Source organism: Egretta garzetta, unplaced genomic scaffold (assembly GCF_000687185.1).
Source record: "Egretta garzetta isolate BGI_Z169 unplaced genomic scaffold, ASM68718v1 scaffold137, whole genome shotgun sequence".
In the NCBI taxonomy this organism is placed as follows: domain Eukaryota; kingdom Metazoa; phylum Chordata; class Aves; order Pelecaniformes; family Ardeidae; genus Egretta; species Egretta garzetta.
The window spans coordinates 686,538-704,666 of NW_009260139.1; the positions used below are offsets into that span (position 1 = coordinate 686,538).

At 40.8% G+C, this 18,129-nt stretch overlaps 1 protein-coding gene across 3 annotated transcripts in view; it reads right to left on the bottom strand.

The window, feature by feature from the left end:
* NOX4 (NADPH oxidase 4) overlaps positions 1–18,129 on the bottom strand; it is a 119,339-nt gene that overhangs the window by 82,451 nt on the left and 18,759 nt on the right. For all 3 annotated transcript variants that reach the window (XM_009641683.2, XM_009641684.2, XM_035897104.1), the window contains exons 5-10: positions 16,790–16,817; positions 12,605–12,677; positions 8,063–8,143; positions 3,396–3,624; positions 1,176–1,340; positions 965–1,027 (exon numbers count right to left, since the gene is read on the bottom strand). In XM_009641683.2, coding sequence (XP_009639978.1) covers positions 965–1,027; positions 1,176–1,340; positions 3,396–3,624; positions 8,063–8,143; positions 12,605–12,677; positions 16,790–16,817 — 639 coding nt within the window. The remainder of the gene's footprint in view (positions 1–964; positions 1,028–1,175; positions 1,341–3,395; positions 3,625–8,062; positions 8,144–12,604; positions 12,678–16,789; positions 16,818–18,129) is intronic.

An 18,129-nucleotide genomic window follows, 5' to 3' on the forward strand; every position in this document is an offset into this window, starting at 1 on the left:
CCACAAAACCAAAGAGCTGGGAGTGGACAGGACCTGGTTGTATCCTCTGAATCTCAAGTAACATTAAAATACCTCAGCTGTTCCATAGCACTAGGTACAATTCAGTGGGGATAAAGTGTCAGTTATCAGTCCAAAGAAAAGAATCAGACGTGAATATTTCTATCCATGGCCTTCTTGAAGAAGAATTATCAGTTTCGGATGATCCTAAACTATTCCCTTTGGAAGGAAAAGGCTGCCACTTTCAGCCTTAAACTCTGCTTTCTGTAACAACATGGAGAGTGCAGTACAGGGATTTCCTGGTAGCATCTCCCAGGTCTCTGCACTGCTCACTCCTGCAGAACTTCAGATATGTTTATATACAATTTCACTTCATTCCGGTCTGTTTCCAGGCTGTCCAGTTCCCATTCTAGATCAATTGAGCTGAGTAAGTAATATTTGCAATGTTGTATGACTTCACTGGTATATCACTTGAAGTCCCTGATACATCTCTTAATACAAAAATAAATCAGAAGACTATTTTAGAAACTTCTTTTTTAAACTTGATGTTTTTCTAACTTTGGAAAAGGCAGTTGCAGGAATGTCTTTTCATCGAATAGGAAAGACAACAGAAAATTTATTACAATTTGTGCTCATTCTGTGTTAACGTCTACCAAACCAGCTGAAACCTCTTTTATGAAACAATGCTCAAAATCACATCAGGTTTATTTATTTATTTATTATTGTTTTTCACTTATGGAAGACTTTGAAAAAAGTCCCCATTATCATTTTCTCAACAGTGGAGAAATTTAAATATGTATTGAGTACTGTCATACATAATGATAATCCCATTTCCTATTCATTGGTACCCTCATAAATGAAACATAAGCTCTTCCAGAGGGAATTTTCACCTTGAAGGCAATAAAGGCCATTTGCTTACCAAATATAAATATAAAGGGAATGTATAGAAAAAAATCTTATTTCTTACCATTGTAAGGGTGAACGGATGGCTTTCCAGTGCGGACACTCTTGGACAGTGTAGAATAACGTACTGCAACAAAATCAGCCAGAGAAAATAAAACGATAGAAAAGGTATGTTCAAAACATTCAGTGATGGGTCAGTATATAGAAAGTGAAAATCATCCCTATAGACAAAGCTACATGAACAGCAGTGATTTTTTAGGGGCACATTAACACACCTGACCAGGCCTTGCTTTAAAGTCGTCCTTCACCATCCTTACTTCAAGGACATTGGAGGGATGGCTTATCACTGAAGTTATCGTGACCGGTTTATTGCTGCGGATATAGCGGTACAGCCTTTCCACACAGTACAAGCACAGAGGTCCAGAAATCCAAAACCAGGTCTACGGGAGAACAAAAATATGCTACCTCAAGGACTCTTCATTTTATGTTTTCTAATTTCAAAACTACATGAGTGCTTGCAGGACCTCATTTCACATCTGTTGCGGAACAGCGTTTCGGTCAGAAGTAACATCCACATCTCTATGTGTAGAAATCCAAGCACGTTTTGGAGGCTTAATCAGTCTAACCGGCAGCATCATCCACAACCACAATTTCAATCATAAAACTCATCAGGAAGAAAATGCTAATGACCTCATTTGCAACCGTGTTACTCTGGTTTTATGTAGTTAGATCACAACTGGTTTCAGCAGTGAATGACACAGTACATAACTGTTTTAAAATCTAACAGACCAGAGTACTATAAAACTGGTTAACCCTTTATGGAAAAACACTTTCTGGCTTGCAGTATTATTTGACTATTACCTGCTTTTAATCATCTCAGGTACAAGCAAAAAACTAAGAAAGAAGCAGTCCTTGTGCTATAGGATTTATGTTTATATTAAGCTAGTGTAAAATCATAGACAAGGGAGAGAAATGGGCACTGCTGAATCACGATTCATTTGCCCCTGTGGCAGATGCATACGCTAGACAAATATTATGTCCTGGAAATTCCCATTTCTCTGCACTGATTATACGGGGAGCCCTGGGTGACTACCTCGGATGCAGGTATTTGCAGCTGCTCAGCTAAATCCCATCCTAAGGGTTAATTATTAACAGCTTATGGCAGAGCTAACTACTAATTCCACAACTGCTCACTCATTCAAGTCATGGCACTGGTGTGTCCTCAACCCTCATCCATCTTCCCTTCCCAATTTTTGAATATACACATCAGCATCTCTTGCAACTAGAAGAGAATTTAATTTCTTCAAGTACCTCTGGCTTTAAAAACTTCAGTAGGTCACAAGACCTAAGGCATTTTCTTTTTTTGTATCGCTAAGTGGATAAAACACTTCCAAATCCAAAAAAGTCCTAAAATAATGTTACGAGCTGCCAGGAGAACACTGAGCAGCCATTTCTTTCCATGGCTCTTCTTTTCCCCCAAATGCCTCTAAAGTAGACATCTTACGCCCCAGAGATAACTGTTTGATGTCCTGTGGGCCATATGGAGCCAGATATACATTGATGCTTGTAGGTCAGGAGTATTACCACACCAAAACACAAATCCAAATAACTTTGTCGGAGGAATTCAATGTAGAAATGACTGTTTCTTATTATGAATACACGCTGCCGTAGTGAAATGGGTTCCCACTGCAGCTAGTAAGGGACATATGTGCTCTACAGAAAACAATTATAATAATAATAAGAAACTCCTGTGAGGTCTGTTATGGGACCACCTTGAACAGTGGGCCTTGGACTTGTGAACTCCATATTCCCAAACTTCCTCAGGCTACTTGCCAATATAGCCCAGCTCATCTTTTCTCACAAGAAAAGAGAAAATTTGGATGAAGAAAAAGCTGCTGCCACAAAACATCAAGAAACAAAAGGAAAACGGAAAACAGAAAAAGGCTTTTCTATCCCCACTGTCATCATACTCATTTACCCATGCCATATATAAAACAAGCCTGTCTGCAAACAAGAGGCTATACAAAACCAAACCACAACCAACTGCAACCCAGAAATGACTATTAGGACTTGCATCCGCATGGTAAAAAAGAGAACAAATGGAGTTTGATTATTTCAATTAACTACTGCTGCACAATGCTTACAAAGGGACCTTATGAATATGTTATATAAATGTTTGCTCTGAAGTGCTATGCTGTAATTTAAAGTCACACTTAGAGCAAGCCCAATACATCTCTTATCATGCCGTACAAAAAGAACATTACAGTCGATCTCTTGACATTTTTCCACCCTATTCTATGCAGCACATTGTAACGCAGCTCAAGGTTTAATACAGATTGTTTTTTTCCCCACCAAATCTTTTGAATGTCTGAAAAGCTTTTAATAATATTTTCCATTATTAAAACATCTGGTCTGGAAAAGCAATAATTAGTGGTTATGGCTGACTGAAAGACTTGGCATGGCTTGTAATACCTGAAACGTCGGATCATACAGACCTCTGGGAAGTGTGACTGGAACTTGGGTTCCTCAGAACAAATTCTCGTAAAGTTATTTTGTACAAAGGGTTCTGGTACTGGTAAGTCCTCTGGGAAAGGCTCAGTAGTATAGTCAGGAAACGTCTCTTCAAAAGCCTTTGGCACCGTCATATTCTCTCGGAGTGTTTTGTTAGGATTAAAGCAACCAGGAGGGTGTTCCTCTAAGTTGGTCTGGTACTTGAGCACTCCCCTACAGGAAAATAAAAATAGCAAAGACACTGAAGTAACAGTCAAAACCAAGCAACTTATCTCCATTTGGAGAGGGTTTTAGAAAGCAGTCACATTCCGTAAGAATTTTTATTCCATTTGCTTTGAGGACTTTCAATGAGATCGAAGCTTTGCAACAATAGAGCCCCCTGTCACTAGAGGCAAAGTTTAACTTTTCCAGCTCACTTGGCACTCCCCCACTGAACAGCCTCAAGCTTAATACTGCTTGAAAGGGGGAGATATTGTGGGAGCCTTGAAAAAAAATGAAATAATCACATTTCCAGTTCAATCACACCCAGGCTGTTTTCACTCATCCTCCCTACAGTCAGCAAGCCCCATTTTTTAAGGCAATCCTTAGCAGAAGTGGCCTAAGTTGCCAAATCGTAAACTGCAGGAATGTTCCCACTACTTGGTGTTTATCAGGTTTGCACACAACAGTATAATTTGCTCCTCTGAATATCATTTTGTCAAATAGATAGAAGGAAAAAAATGAAAGTCCTACATGATAGCCAAGGAACCTTTCTTGCAAATTATTTTGTGGGGTCCTTGCCTGTTTCCTAAGCTGAATTTAAGTTTATAGTAAAATGAAGTAAGAACTTTGCAGCTGCAGGTAGAAACTATGACGAAATAAGTGGAAACCTGAGACACTCTGGGATATCACAACACATGAATGAATCATTAAAAACGGGGAAGAACTGATAATTCTAGTAATAAAATTCCTCGGAAGTACTACTTGCCTCCAAATCTGGATGTGATGACAGTCAAACCACAAGTAATATTAAGGAAAAAAAAAAGGGCTAAATGACAGCTGTATAGGATGGTGCCAGGTGGGAAATAAGGGACACTGGCACAACATCTGGTGAGACGTGCCCTCTGAGCGCTAGGCCACATGGTGAAGGCTCATCTCAAGTATACGAACAAACGTAAGGACATATGCTCCCCGCTCCCCCCTCCCCTCCCCAATGTACACACACAGCAGCAGCAGTGACAGAATTTAATTCACAAGAAGAGAGAGAAGTAGGATATCTGCAATATCCCCAACTTAAATGGGTTCTGACAGGCTCCTGGCAATCTTCCCTACTGAAATGCAGTCCTGACAGTTAGCAGCAAGCTTCCCACATGGTCCAGTGAATAATGTACAGCTTGGAAGTTAAACCTGCTCGCTCTGAACTCCACATCCAACCCTGGGAGAATCACTTGGGCAGTGTCCGTGTGCCTACACCCATGCTTCTGCCTGTATTCCTTGCCCGATCATGACTATCGCTTGCATCTGGCATCACTGTTGGTCATCGCAAAGATACCCCTAGCATTATGCTAGCTTCCTGCTCCATAAATATTATGGTGCCTCATGGATTTAGCTGGAAGTCACAGCACACGCAGTATTTTTTCAATCACTCAACCTTGTGTGCATGCCTGCCAGCTGCTCTCAGAGTTTCTCTGTTTTCAGAACATGCCAAAAGAGGATTCAAAGTTTTCCTTGAGACATGAATAGCTGAACTGCAAACATGAGCATCCCCTCCAGTGGTCTCTAATTTGTTTAAACTATTATAAACATGCTCACTGAGTGGCACACTGGGATGACAAAGCTGCCTGTTAACAGCAGCTGCAGTGACTCCCGTTTCTGAAGCTGTCAAGGAAAGGCAAGTTGTCTTACACGCCCAAGATCAGTTCCCAGAAAGGTTGAGTTCTGCACAACTCTTAAGGAGCCAAAGATATATCCTCACATATTTATTTGGTACAACACTTGAATACATAAAAATCAGATGTGGATGTCAGTAAGTAGGAGACCGACATCCTTAACAAACAAAAATGGGAGAGAGAAAGGGCAAGTCTGATGAAAGAGTCCTCCTGGCTGAGCAACACAGCATGCAGTCTATTTGCATGGGCATACATCAACCTCTGACCCAATTTTCCATCCCCAAAATAGAGACAACATTCACTTCTGGCTAGAGCTGGAAAATATATGTCACTATTTCTTGAGATTTTTATGATGATAAGCTAGAGGTAAATGGTTCTTAATGTTTTTATAGGCAACTACACTGCTCCTATCTTCTTATCAATCTTCCATTGCTCAACTCAAGGTGAGTTGCTTGAGGGATCTCCTAAAGGTCAACATGTGGATGGAATCTTAAGAATTTTCAGCCTTTGGAACATAAATTCTTGGATAACTCTAATGACTCTTATTCTCAGCTCTTATGAACCACCATAACCCACTTAACTCCACGGTAATACCAAATTTGGATCAGCTGAGGATCGGGCTCCAAATGTTTTGTATGTTTTGTAGGTCTTTGTATTGGCACTAGAAACATCAAGCTTCTGTTTTTACATAAACTATTTTTTGTTGTTGCTATTACTGGCTTAAAATATAGATAAATTAATGTAGGTATGCCTTAAACCACTAAAATATTCAAAAGTCACATTACAAGAAGTACGAGAGCAACAAAAGTCTTTAAGGACAATTCCCTGAAAGATTCTCCTCTCCCTTAGGGACAAAAGAGCCAACCAGTAACATATGACAGATGAATCACATCACTTCATATACTGCTGAGAATTGTTTGGCTACCCTGGAGAAGAGGATACTGTAAGAACATACCTATAATAGTTTGAAACAAAACAAGAATCCAGGAATACTGTGGAAATACTGAAAAGGAGAGACTCCCAAGACAGGTAAATCCTCACCCAATCTGCTTGCACAGTCCAGCTACAGGAAATGCCCTGCTCTGTAGAACAACTGGCCATGTGTCTGCAAATCTGTAAGACATGCCATGTAGGAGTCACTTGGGCACCTAAGCGTGGGTGTCTAAGCTTCCTTTATTCTCAGAAGAGATCTTCTAATCAGTATCACCAATGGAGCCCAGAAATCAATCCAGCTCACTTGAATGTCGATTGCTGTACCATCAGGTTAGCTGAAGCATTCTTAATGCTCCATTGACTGTATTTATTAGAACTCATTAGAATATAATGGGAGACAGATACTTAGTAAACATGTAGAGACCTACATTTAGGTGTCTTAAACTTGAACTGACTCCCACTCTCCATGACTCATTCTTCTCTCACTTTTAACTGACACTCAGTTCTTTCAGATTTGCACTGAAAGGCTTTCCAATTCAATATTAAGGAGGCTGTGTACAAGAAGATGCCTGTTTAATGCTTGGTGCATCCCTGCAGCCCTGGTTTGCAAACTTCTCCAGCTGGACTTCTTTATTCATTAAGTGGCAACAGGGCGAGGAAGAGAGTGGGCAAAGGGTAATGCAGTGAAGGAGATGAATTAAACTGGACATGAAAAATACTCTGAAGGCAATCACTGGAACAGATTGCCTAGGGAGGTTAGAGGATCTCAGTTACCAGATGTTTTCAAGAAGTTAGACAAACACCTGTCAAGAATAATTTAGAAAAAGTTCATCCTGCCCCAGGATTGGGAGAACAGGTTAGACTCATCTTCCTCAGCTATGAATGAGAGCTATGACCCAGAAAACAAAAAAAACCAAACCAAAAAACAACAACCCCAAGCCCAACCAAAACCCACAGAGAACTGGAACTGTGTCCAGGAGTTTCAATTGTTTTGAACTCATTATTTCAATTCACCAGATCTCAAGCTGTGTTTGTTTTGTTCAACAACATATTCCTACTGTGATCTTGCTAGGCCTAATCACCTTTCACTGTTTACTTTAAGCAGCAGTGTTGAGTGTCACACAGACATTCCAGCACCCCATGTTTCAGTAGATGTTTGACGACATGGAGAAATAAACCTCGTTCAACTACACCTTCCCTTCCCTATACCAATCTCTGCACCTACATCCACAAAGGAAACTTCAGAGATCTTAACGGGCCAGATTTTTCCCACAGCTTAACTTGCAGAAGCTGCTTTACCTTGCAGTAGAGCTGGGCTTGTTTGTGCCAGATACAGACCTGACCATCAGCTTCACGGCACGTGAACACTGGTCTGATGTTTGTCAAAACAAGAAGAAAACCAAGTAAATTTTGTATCATAGCAATGAGAAAGAGATAATTAGGGAGAGACCGTTCCTTCCCTCTCCTTAGGAGTCAGAATGGAAGGTAGAGAGGAAAGAGAAAGGGACGAGCAACTTTGCTTCACATTCTCCTCTCAGAAGCCAGGTAAGAGGGGGCAGAAAAGAAACAATCATATTTTCTTGATTTCCCACTAGAAACTGGTAACATGGACAAGAAATAAACTTGAACGTGAAGAGGCTTGTGCTAGCTGACTGTAGTGACACACAATTCTCCAAGCTACAGACTGAACTTCATAGTAAACAATAACCTGTTGAAAAACTGACGAGCACAGCATCTTGTCAAGAAGTCGGCCCACTGTGCACAAGCAAGCTCAGGGAAGGCAGTCATCAAGGGAACTGCTCTTTCTGGTTGTGCTTCAGGAAAAGGGACAGTGTTTTCCATTTACTTACCCAGAAACATGCAGCATCAGCAGCATATAGAAGACAAAGAAAAGGTTGTGTGTATACCAGAAGATGTCATAGTTTGAAACCCTGAAAAGAATAAACCGTGGTTCAATGCTGTTTCACTCAGATGGAATCACTGCTATTTAAACTCAGATCTGTGCACACAGGACATCATTATACAGCACATAGTCATGTAGAATAGTCAAAGCCCAGTCTGAATTCCTACAGGCACACTGTACTTGCAAGTGATTAAGTGTTGAGAAGAACAGGTGACTGGCACAGAAGTAAAAAGCTGACAGAGAGAGATGAAGGACATAGAAGTACAGAGCCAGCTGAAGAACTGTTCCTATGACTAGATGACCTCTAGGGGTCCCTTCCAACCCAAAACATTCTATGATTCTAAATTAGGAGACTTCACTATTTTCATAGGTCCTACTTAGCTCCTATCAGATCCTTATATCTAGAACAGTTCTTCAGTCTCCAGGCTCAAAACTCAACCTCTCCACAGTGAGTGCCTCCTTGCGTTCCCCCTGCCCCAATACAGGGCTGCGGTGTTTCATGTGTCACTACTGGTACAACATACAAACAGGTAGCGTAGACAGCAGCAGAAGGGCTTGTGGGAAAGGTAAAAGAAACTTGTGAAGGTATAGAGTGGCAGGAGACAGAGGAGGAAAGGAACTAGAGCAAGGAGGCAACAAGAGAACAGATAGGAGAATTTTCAGGGCAGGAGGTCACATACAGTGGGGCTCTAGGACTGGTGGTCTTGGGAGGAACAAGAAGAACATTACCACTGTGAGGATCAGGAGAGGTGAAGGGGAAAGAGGACTTCCTTTCATCAGTAATTTGTTAGGTAATGCGAAAAGAACCAAGACCAAAGTAAATACCCATCTGGAACTGTTTTCTGTTAAGCCTGTTTGTTTTTTCTTGAGTAAAATGGTCACCAAAAACCAACAACCACCAAATGGTTAAGAAAATACTCTACTTCATAGCACACAAACACACCTCTCACACTACACAGCATGGTAGAAGAGTCCTTCCAAAAATAAAAAACCTACCCCCATTCATAAGCAAAAGCATTTATTAAATAAAAGACAACCTTAACTCTAAGAACATAGTTTAAGAAGCTACTCCTCTGACACAGCTAACTTTTTTCAGAATTTTTTCCCCTCCCATGGCCTTTTACATAAACCGCTAATTACTCTTGCTTCAATACATCTGAAAGACACTGCATTTGCTTCTATCAATACAGGACTGACTTGTTTTCTTTCTCAAGAAAGAAAAAAAAAAATTGGTAATCTGAGGGCCACCAAAATAAAACCCAAGCAAGGGCAGTTCTAAGGAACCCAGCAACAGCAAGGGGCTCTGAACAGCCCCCCTCCACCCTGCCATCCTTCCCCCACTCAACACCACACCAACACTTTTTCTGCCCTGAGGCTGCTCAAACCATTTCTAACTACCCACACCCTGCTCAGGCATTTCCTGAACCAACTCTTGGAGCTCGGGTTTAATTTGGTATCTTGCTACAATACCAAAAGCTGCACACCAAATTAATTGTTATAGGATCTTGAGCACTTTTTTTCAGAATGCACCAATTTTTCAAAATTTCAGTGATGGAAAGTCAATCCCAACTTCTGACGTGTTGTTTTCAACAGCTAAGTATTATTACTGATTAAAACTACTGTACACTTCTTGTCTGAATATGTCTAAATGTCAGCTCGCAGCCAGTTGCACACTTCATTCTTCTTTCAGCATTCTTGCAGATACCTCGACCATAAAATCCTGGTTCCTCACTTGTATCAAGTTTCCCTAAATGTAATCAAGTCCTCTCAACTTCACCTGCTTAAACTAAAGGGATGGACACCCTTGAATCTCTTAGCGTGAAGCATATTTTCCAACATTTTAATAACTATATATTTCTTAGTTGTATCCTTCTTAAACTGTGTCCTACAGATACATACAGTATTCTAATACACTCGGTAATCTTCCTACTGCTACACATATACTTTTATAGTTCTTCAGAACATTTATGACTTTCTTTACCTTCTTCTCAAGGCTTAATATAGCTATTATTCACAGAATGAATGCATTTCTTAGGAACTCAAAGCACTGAAAATTTGAGACTAAGATGAATATTTAGTTGTGTTTAACCTACTTTAGAATTTTGTATGCGAAGACCTGCAAGAGTTAACTTACTGAGAAATGTAAGGGGAGATTGCCATGCTTTAAAGGGACAGAGTAAGCAGCACAGTTTCAGAAAAATATTTTTAACCCTGTTACAGCTAGTTTTAAAAAGGAAGATATATGTGGTAGTGTAGAAGATGAAATTGAAGACTGGAATATTTGATTACAAAAAGAGATGGCATTGGGGCAGTTAATATTTTAATGTTCCTTTGAATATATTATTTCCGAAGTCATTAGTAATTGTGTTCAATGGAAATACTCTTGAACAACATTAATTTGAAAGTTAGCAGAAACATCAACGTTTATTGACAGGATTTATTGTATTTTCTAGTAATGTCCTAACCCTTCCAACAAACAACTACTGAAAGAAAAAATGTTGACCTAATTCTCAGGCACGACATGGCAAAAATTTAGAAAAATTTTCAAACAATACTCACTCTCCCCCTTTAAAACATTAACAGCTAATCCAGTCCTCCTCATACTTATTCACACAGTTTACTGAACAAGTAAAGGCACAAAAATAGCAGGATAAACATGCGCAGAAAAATTTCAGGAAGAACATATGAAGGAAGAAATGATTAAGCAGGACAGTAAGCAAGAGTGGATTAGGGCTGAAATCCAAGAGAGTATAATAGTCTAATTTTTCAAAAGCCCATTTTCTGATAGGCAACGAACATCTACAAGTAATTTTCCTAAGACCATAGCGTAAGCTTAGCCATCATAAGGCATGTGAGAATCCACAGGGAAGGAGATTGAAAAGGGACAGAAAGAGGCACATGGAAGCTTGTTTCCTTAGGAAAACACACTACAAAGACGAGCTTGAGCCATATGCCTGAGGGAGAAGCCAGGATAAAGTTCCTAAATAAGAATTATTGCTGGACTAACGGGAGATGCAGATAATCTCTTAAAGGCTTTGATTTTGCTGGCTAGAAGGAAGAAAGATGGGAAAGCACTTACAGTAACTATAGAAGGAAAAAACAAGCACGTAACTTCGAAAGATGGAAACCTTTGTTGCATGAACCCCAAAATTATTATTTCCAAGAATATGTTTGCAACTACATATATTTTCCTAGTTTTCTCCATCATTTTTAAATGCTGTTCTTTTTTTTTTCTAATTTATCATGGCCTCGGAGAAAACAGAACTTTGTTCTGGCTCACTGCTGCCGACTGAAGTAATTGTTTTATTTTTCCATCTTCCCCAAACTGGCTTTCTTCTGCAAGTAGAGTCATCTGTGTGCACTCTGTAACATGCAGCCGTCTTTGAGATCTTGTGTAGCAGTCTTATCTGCACTTCTGTAGCCTACAGTTCCTCACAAAGGTCTCAACCCTGGAAGTATTTTTGTCTACAAAAAGTGCACAAGTATTTGCTGAACTACTTTCTTGGATCAGCGCCTGATAACATCGCTCAGGAAAGACAGATTAGTTCAACAAAGTTCAAAACCGCATATCTAGCTCACATCAGTGGAGCACCATTAATGTTTGAAGATATGGAATTAAAATGTGCTTCAGTGTTTGCTGAGCTGAGATGATGTATTTACATAATCAGTCTTTGAATTCACCAGAGACTGATATAAAATCTAAAGGGTTTTTTAATGCTTCAGTTGCAGAATCCAAGCCTTAAAGAGGCTACAACGTTGGGCTAGATCCTCCAAGGTACCAGTCACTCAACCGTACTATAATATGTGTTCAGTAATGTTGGTGCGGAATGTGAACCCATTAGAAGACCAAACCTTCAGAAATCCCAGCAGCTACTGTGAGCCAATACTGCATTGCTGTTTCAAAATTATCACAGATATTAGGAAGAAAATATCTGACAACCAGAAGCAGAGCTTAAAAAAGCAACATTTTACTTAAGTAGCACAATTCTGTTTCAGTTTGTTTCGTTGCCAGTTTTTTTGGTTGCTTCATTTTACAGTTTGTTGTTATAAATAACTGGAGAAAATAAATAAGATAAAGATATCATCTTATTTTACTTCCAGTGGACTTAATTTATGCATTGGACAGAACTTGCCATATGCTTAGTTTACTGCCTCCCTGTACAAACAGGAAAAAAGAACTATGTGGATTTTTAAAGGTCTAGATTTTTAAGTGAGCACATTCCTCAAACAGTATTTTTCTCTGAAGGAAATTTAATCAGGTTTTGTAGTTTTTTGAATACAAAATTCACTGTGCTAATTTACCTGCAAGTTAGTTAAAAAAAAAAAATAGGGCAAGAAAAGTGGTATTTTTAACACTCATTTAAATACTTCTTGCCTTGTATTGCATTTACTCTTCATTCCCTCCAATCAGTATGAAAATATGATTACTCAAATGACATTTTTCAGCATAATGATCATTTTTCAGCATAATGATCAGATTATGCCTTACCTGATGGCATATGTAGAAGCTGTGCACATTAGGAATAACACTAACACCATAATGACTCCAGTCAGACCTGGAACTAAAACAGACACAAGATAGCTTACATGTGAACTGTGAAAAAGTGTACTTGCCTCCCGTGACAAGAAAAAGAAAGTGAAAGCTATTAGACGTACAAATCATGATTCAATCAAACTCTTGCATGCATTTCTCTCTTGAAGACAGTTCATGTATCAAACCAGATAGAAGAGCTGTTGCGTTATTTCCCACCTTCCCAGAGAAAACTGCCCTTTTCCTTGCATTTTACCATGCATCCCTAATTTCCCATTAGGCTTTGCTCCTGTAATCATTTGCTCACGACATTTATCTCTAAGCAGGTAGCCAAGAACAAATCCTATCTATTTGTTTATTTGTAAGACTGGCTGTACAAGTTTCTATCTCTCTTTTTTTATTCCAGAGCCTAAACTCTGTTGAACATGACAATTAAAAACCTGGTCAGGGACAGAATTTCAAGCAAATCAATTTCTGTGCAAGCTGTCACTACAATTGTTTGCCAACCCATTTCATCCTGGAACGAGAAAGAGCCTGAAATTACTCTCCATGGCATTGTACCGTGCTTGAAATTGTTGCCCGTAGAGCAAGGTCTGTGAGAGTGATCTACAGCCAGCATTTGAAAGGGAAAGGTTAAAAACATTAAGGATCGGACTCATCTGCTCCAATGCGGACTGGAATCAGAACTAGTCTATCCTCAGCTCTTTTTTAAGTCAAAGGAGAGAAACAAGTATTTCTACAGCATGATTCATCTCAGCCTAAAGTAGAATCCTGCCCATAAAGTACAGTAAACCATCAGCCTAAAGACAGATTAGGAAAATCCCAACCAAAGGTACCACTTCTTCTGAGCACTTTATCTTCCAAATTGCTATCCAAGGAATTAAGAATCTGAATTAAGAACCTAAAATCCATGAAGCATTACATCAAAACCTTTCACTTCTCAAAGAATGGTAGCTTTTAAGCATAGTCTCTGGTCACCCTAAAAGCCACGTGTTTGGGTTTAAACAGTCAGTCAGGCCAATCACCACGCACAAAGCTAAAAAAGTGCTGGTTTAGTGTCAGAATCTAAGCATCTCAACCAGTTTTCATGGTCATAAATGGCAAAACCACAGATTTTAATGGTCCAGGACCTTTTACAGGATCAGATCCTAATGATAAGAACAAGCTAATTTTAAAAATAATTGTTTGTGATTTTAGACTCATAGCAATAAAGAGACAATTTCAAATCTTATCTTTTTATAGACTTCTCAATATTCACTTGTTGAAAAGCCTGATACCCAAAATCTGATACATCCCAAATCACTCCTTAGTTTTACAAACTGTAGGAAAAATCCTGGTCCTACAATCAATGGAAGTTTTGTCATGGACTGCATATGAAACATAATTTCACCCCTTCATGGAAAGGGTACAACTAAAAGCAGCTGCAATAAAAAATGTGCGTTCTTTCCATTGCCTCCTTCTTCACTTCATCTTTCTTAATCTGATTTGATATGTAGTGTGCAATCAATCTCTCCTCTGACACAAATACTTCCAATCCAGTTGCGGTACAGCACTTGATCCAGCTTCCCACATTGTCACTCAAGCCACAGGTCACCTTTTACATCCAGTTCTTCAAATTCACTTCTCCATCAAACGGCAAACATGAAATCAGTCACATCCTTGCCCCAATCCATCAGTGCATTTTTAGTGTTTCCTCTCCTCCCTGTCCCTGCCTCTCTTCTCCTCCACTAACCATAATCTCGAATACGTGTTCCTCCCAGAGCTAGCCTCACACACGTAAGCAAGTAGGTTTTTTCCTGGACTGATCTGAAAAGCCATCACGCTGTAAATCCTTCCAACTCCTTATTCCTTCTCTTCACTGTGTTAAAAAAATCAACCAATAAATCCAGTTCTGAACTGTTTGGGAAGAGACCATTTTTGTGCGATTCCAGTGGCAGCAAAATCTTAGTGCCTGTCTGGGCATTCCCACAGTGCAAATAATAAATGTTAATTACCAGTTGTTAGGATGGGGAGTGATCTGAGTAATTATGAATTTAAGATGACTTGGAATCACTGCTTTTTGCAACAATATGCTCAAACTTTTGAAAATGCAATATTTTCCTGGCTGTCAGAGGGTAAAAGGAGTTCCACCCTGCAGGTCTTCTGATCAACTAGAGAAGTCTCAAGGTGTCCCTAGAAGCTGTGACAGTATTTGATGGGACCTCTACACTCATTCTTCACCCCAAGTTCTTCTCCTTTATCTAAGATATTAAATACTAAGCTGCTTGTTCTCATTCTCCCTCCCCATCTTTAACTCCCTCCTCTGTGTTACCTTCTTTCAAGCCTCCGCCACTGATTCACCAACTACACCAGTTACCCAACCTATTTCCAGCTAGCAGCTAACTGGTACCTCAATTGCTATCATTTTGCTTTCCCACCTCCTCTACTCTCAACTGACCTAAACCTGGCTTAGGGTTTTGCAAAGCCCTTTCCCACAGGCTGCCAATTCTAGTAAGCGTATTGGGATTGACAGGTCTAGAACCCCATTTATTGCTGTCCAGGCTGATTCCTTTGGACCTTGTCCTAAATGCTAAGTTGAGATTTTTGCATTTGATCTAAGTAAGAGTGAAAGAGACGTTACCTCAGAAAGGACCTTTACCTGCTTGTGAAGCACTATAGCTCAGGCTTGTGCTTACCCCTCCATACCCAAACATTGCTCCCTTCTAAATTCCTGCACCAAAAATGTCTTTGCTTATTTATTCCTTATGAGTGCCGAAGCTTGATTCCCATGTCTATTGGGTTTATGTGGCCAGGTTTTGGTAGCAGGGGGGCTACAGCAGTGGCTTCTGTGAGAAGCTGCCAGAAGCTTCCCCCATGTCTGATGGAGCCAATGCCAGCTGGCTCCAAGACGGACCCACTGCTGTCCAAGTCTAAGCCCATCAACAATGGTGGTGGCATCTCTGGGAAAACATATTTAAGAAGGGGAAAAAGATGCTTTGCAACAACAGCCAGAGAGAGGAACGAGAATATATGAAAGGAACTCTGAAGACCCCAAAGTCAGTGAAGAAGGAGGGCGAGGAGGTGCTCCACGTTCCAGAGCAGAGATTCCCCTGCATCCCATGGAGAAGACCATGGTGAGGCAGGCTGTCCCCCTGCAGCCCATGGAGGTCCACAGTGGAGCAGATCTTCACCTCTAGCCCATGGAGGAGGACCCTACACTGGAGAAGGTGGGTATGCCTGAAGGAGGCTGTGACTCCCTGACAGCCTGCACTGGAGTAGGCTCCTGGCAGAATCTGTAGATCCATGTAGAGAGGAGTTGACAGTGGAGCAGGTTTGCTTGCAGGGCTTGTGACCCCATGGGAGACCCACATTGGAGCAATCTGCAAGGACTGCACCCCATGGAAAGGACCCTGGGATGAACTGACCCCAACCCCCATTCCCCATCCCCCTGCACCACTCAGGGGGGAAGGAGGGAGAGAAATTGGGAGTGAAGTTGAGCCTGGGGAGAAGGGAGGGGTGGGGTAAAGGTATTTTCAAGATTTGGTTTTATTACTCATTATCCTACTCTGATTTAATTAACAGTAAACTAAGGTAATTTCCCCAAGTCAAGTCTGTTTTACCCATGACTGTAATTGCTGAGTGATCTCTCCCTGTCCTTATCTCGACCCACGAGCCTTTCGTTATATGCCCAGCTGAGGAGGGGAGTGATAGAGTGGCTTTGGTGGGTACCTGGTGTCCAGCCAGAGTCAACCCACCACATCATGTAACAGTTTAGATGGCTCTGAAGTCAAACCAACTCTTAAATAAACCAGCCAAAGCAAGAAGACCTCTTTTTTTGTTGTATTTCTTTTTCTGGAAATTGGATCATTTAGGAATTTGGGCTTAATACTATGGAGAATCTCTGTTTGAAACTGATGATTTTCCACTGACTCATCCGTACAACAACAGCTTTGAAGATGATGTTCATCCTACTACAGGGCTTATGTAACTCCTCCCCCCTGACTACTCCATAAGCAAACCCAGGTTATATTAACACAAATAACACATCTCAGCCTAGCTGCAATACAACAAATGGAGCATGCAAACACAGGATCAAAATATTTTGGCTGAAGAGTGATGACAAGAAGTGGCAAACTTTCTTGTTCAGTTTTGCAGCAGACTTACCAGTAGCAAAAAGCAGTTTCCTCGGGTCCTGAAAAACAGACAGGCAAAAAAAAAAAAACAAACGGTCAACAAATATGATTTTATATCCATATGAATAATGTAATAATAAGTAGCTCACAAAGCTCACGTGCTCGATGGCATAAGCAATCCCTGCATCTGGATGCAGGAACGGATTTAGTCCTTGGCAGCAGTTTATAGTAACTGCAATTCAACAAAAATCACATAAATTAAGCCTTTAGTCTTCACATTCTCCCAACGAAGACAGTTGTGAACTGTTACGGAAAATTAGGATCCAGTTAAGTTTACAAATAATTATTTTTTTGAAAGCTTAACTTTACTCAGTTACCTCATACCTTTGGGAGGACAGAAGGGAGCAGGAGAGATTTTAAATTTAAATGAAAGACCAGCAGCGAGCATTTTACTGCCAGTTACATCACCGAGAGATTTGCAGTGGGCTCCAGTGAAGCAGGGCTGAACACAAAGGAGCTGACAATACAAGGCCAGATGTTCCTGTGTCCCTCAGCACATGTGAAAGGCAGAGGGGATATCTCATCCTTTCAGGAAGCTGCCTCACTCCCCCTGAGTCCTACGCCTCGTGAGGTTTTGTCTTCACTGCGGAGAAGAGCTTTTTTTTTTTTAAACTTGCAGTAAAATGTAGTGAGGAGATGTGAGCAGTTTTCATACAGGACAGGAAAAATGAAGCGTCCCTCTCCCTGACCTTGTCTGCATCCAGATCTGCACACCCATGTACAGACCATGACAGTAGCATCCAGACTGCCCACCACAGTTAAAAAACAGGTTTCACAGAATCATAGAATCATTTGGTTGGAAAAGACCTTTAAGATCACCGAGTCCAACCATATCTGTCCATCCACTACTAAACCATGACTCTAAGTACCTTGTCCACCCGTCTTTTAAATGCCTGCAGGGATGGGGACTCCACCACTTCCCTGGGCAGCACATTCTAGTGCCTGATAAACCTTTTCAGTGAAGAGATTTTTCCTAATGTCCAATCAAAACCTTCTCTGGCACAACTTGAGGCCATTTTTTCTCATCCTATCACCCGTTACCAGGGAGAAGAGACCGACCCCCACCTCACTACCCCCTCCTGTCAGGCAGTTGTAGAGGGCAATAAGGTCTCCCCTCAGCCTCCTCTGCTCCAGGCTGAACAACCCCAGTTCCCTCAGCCGCTCCCCATCAGACTTGTGCACCGGACCCCTCACCAGCTTTGTTACTCTCCTCTGGACATGCTCCAGTGGCTCAATGTCCTTCTTGTACTGACGGGCCCCAAACTGAACATAGTATTCAAGGTGCAGCCTCACCAGTGCTGAGTACTGCCG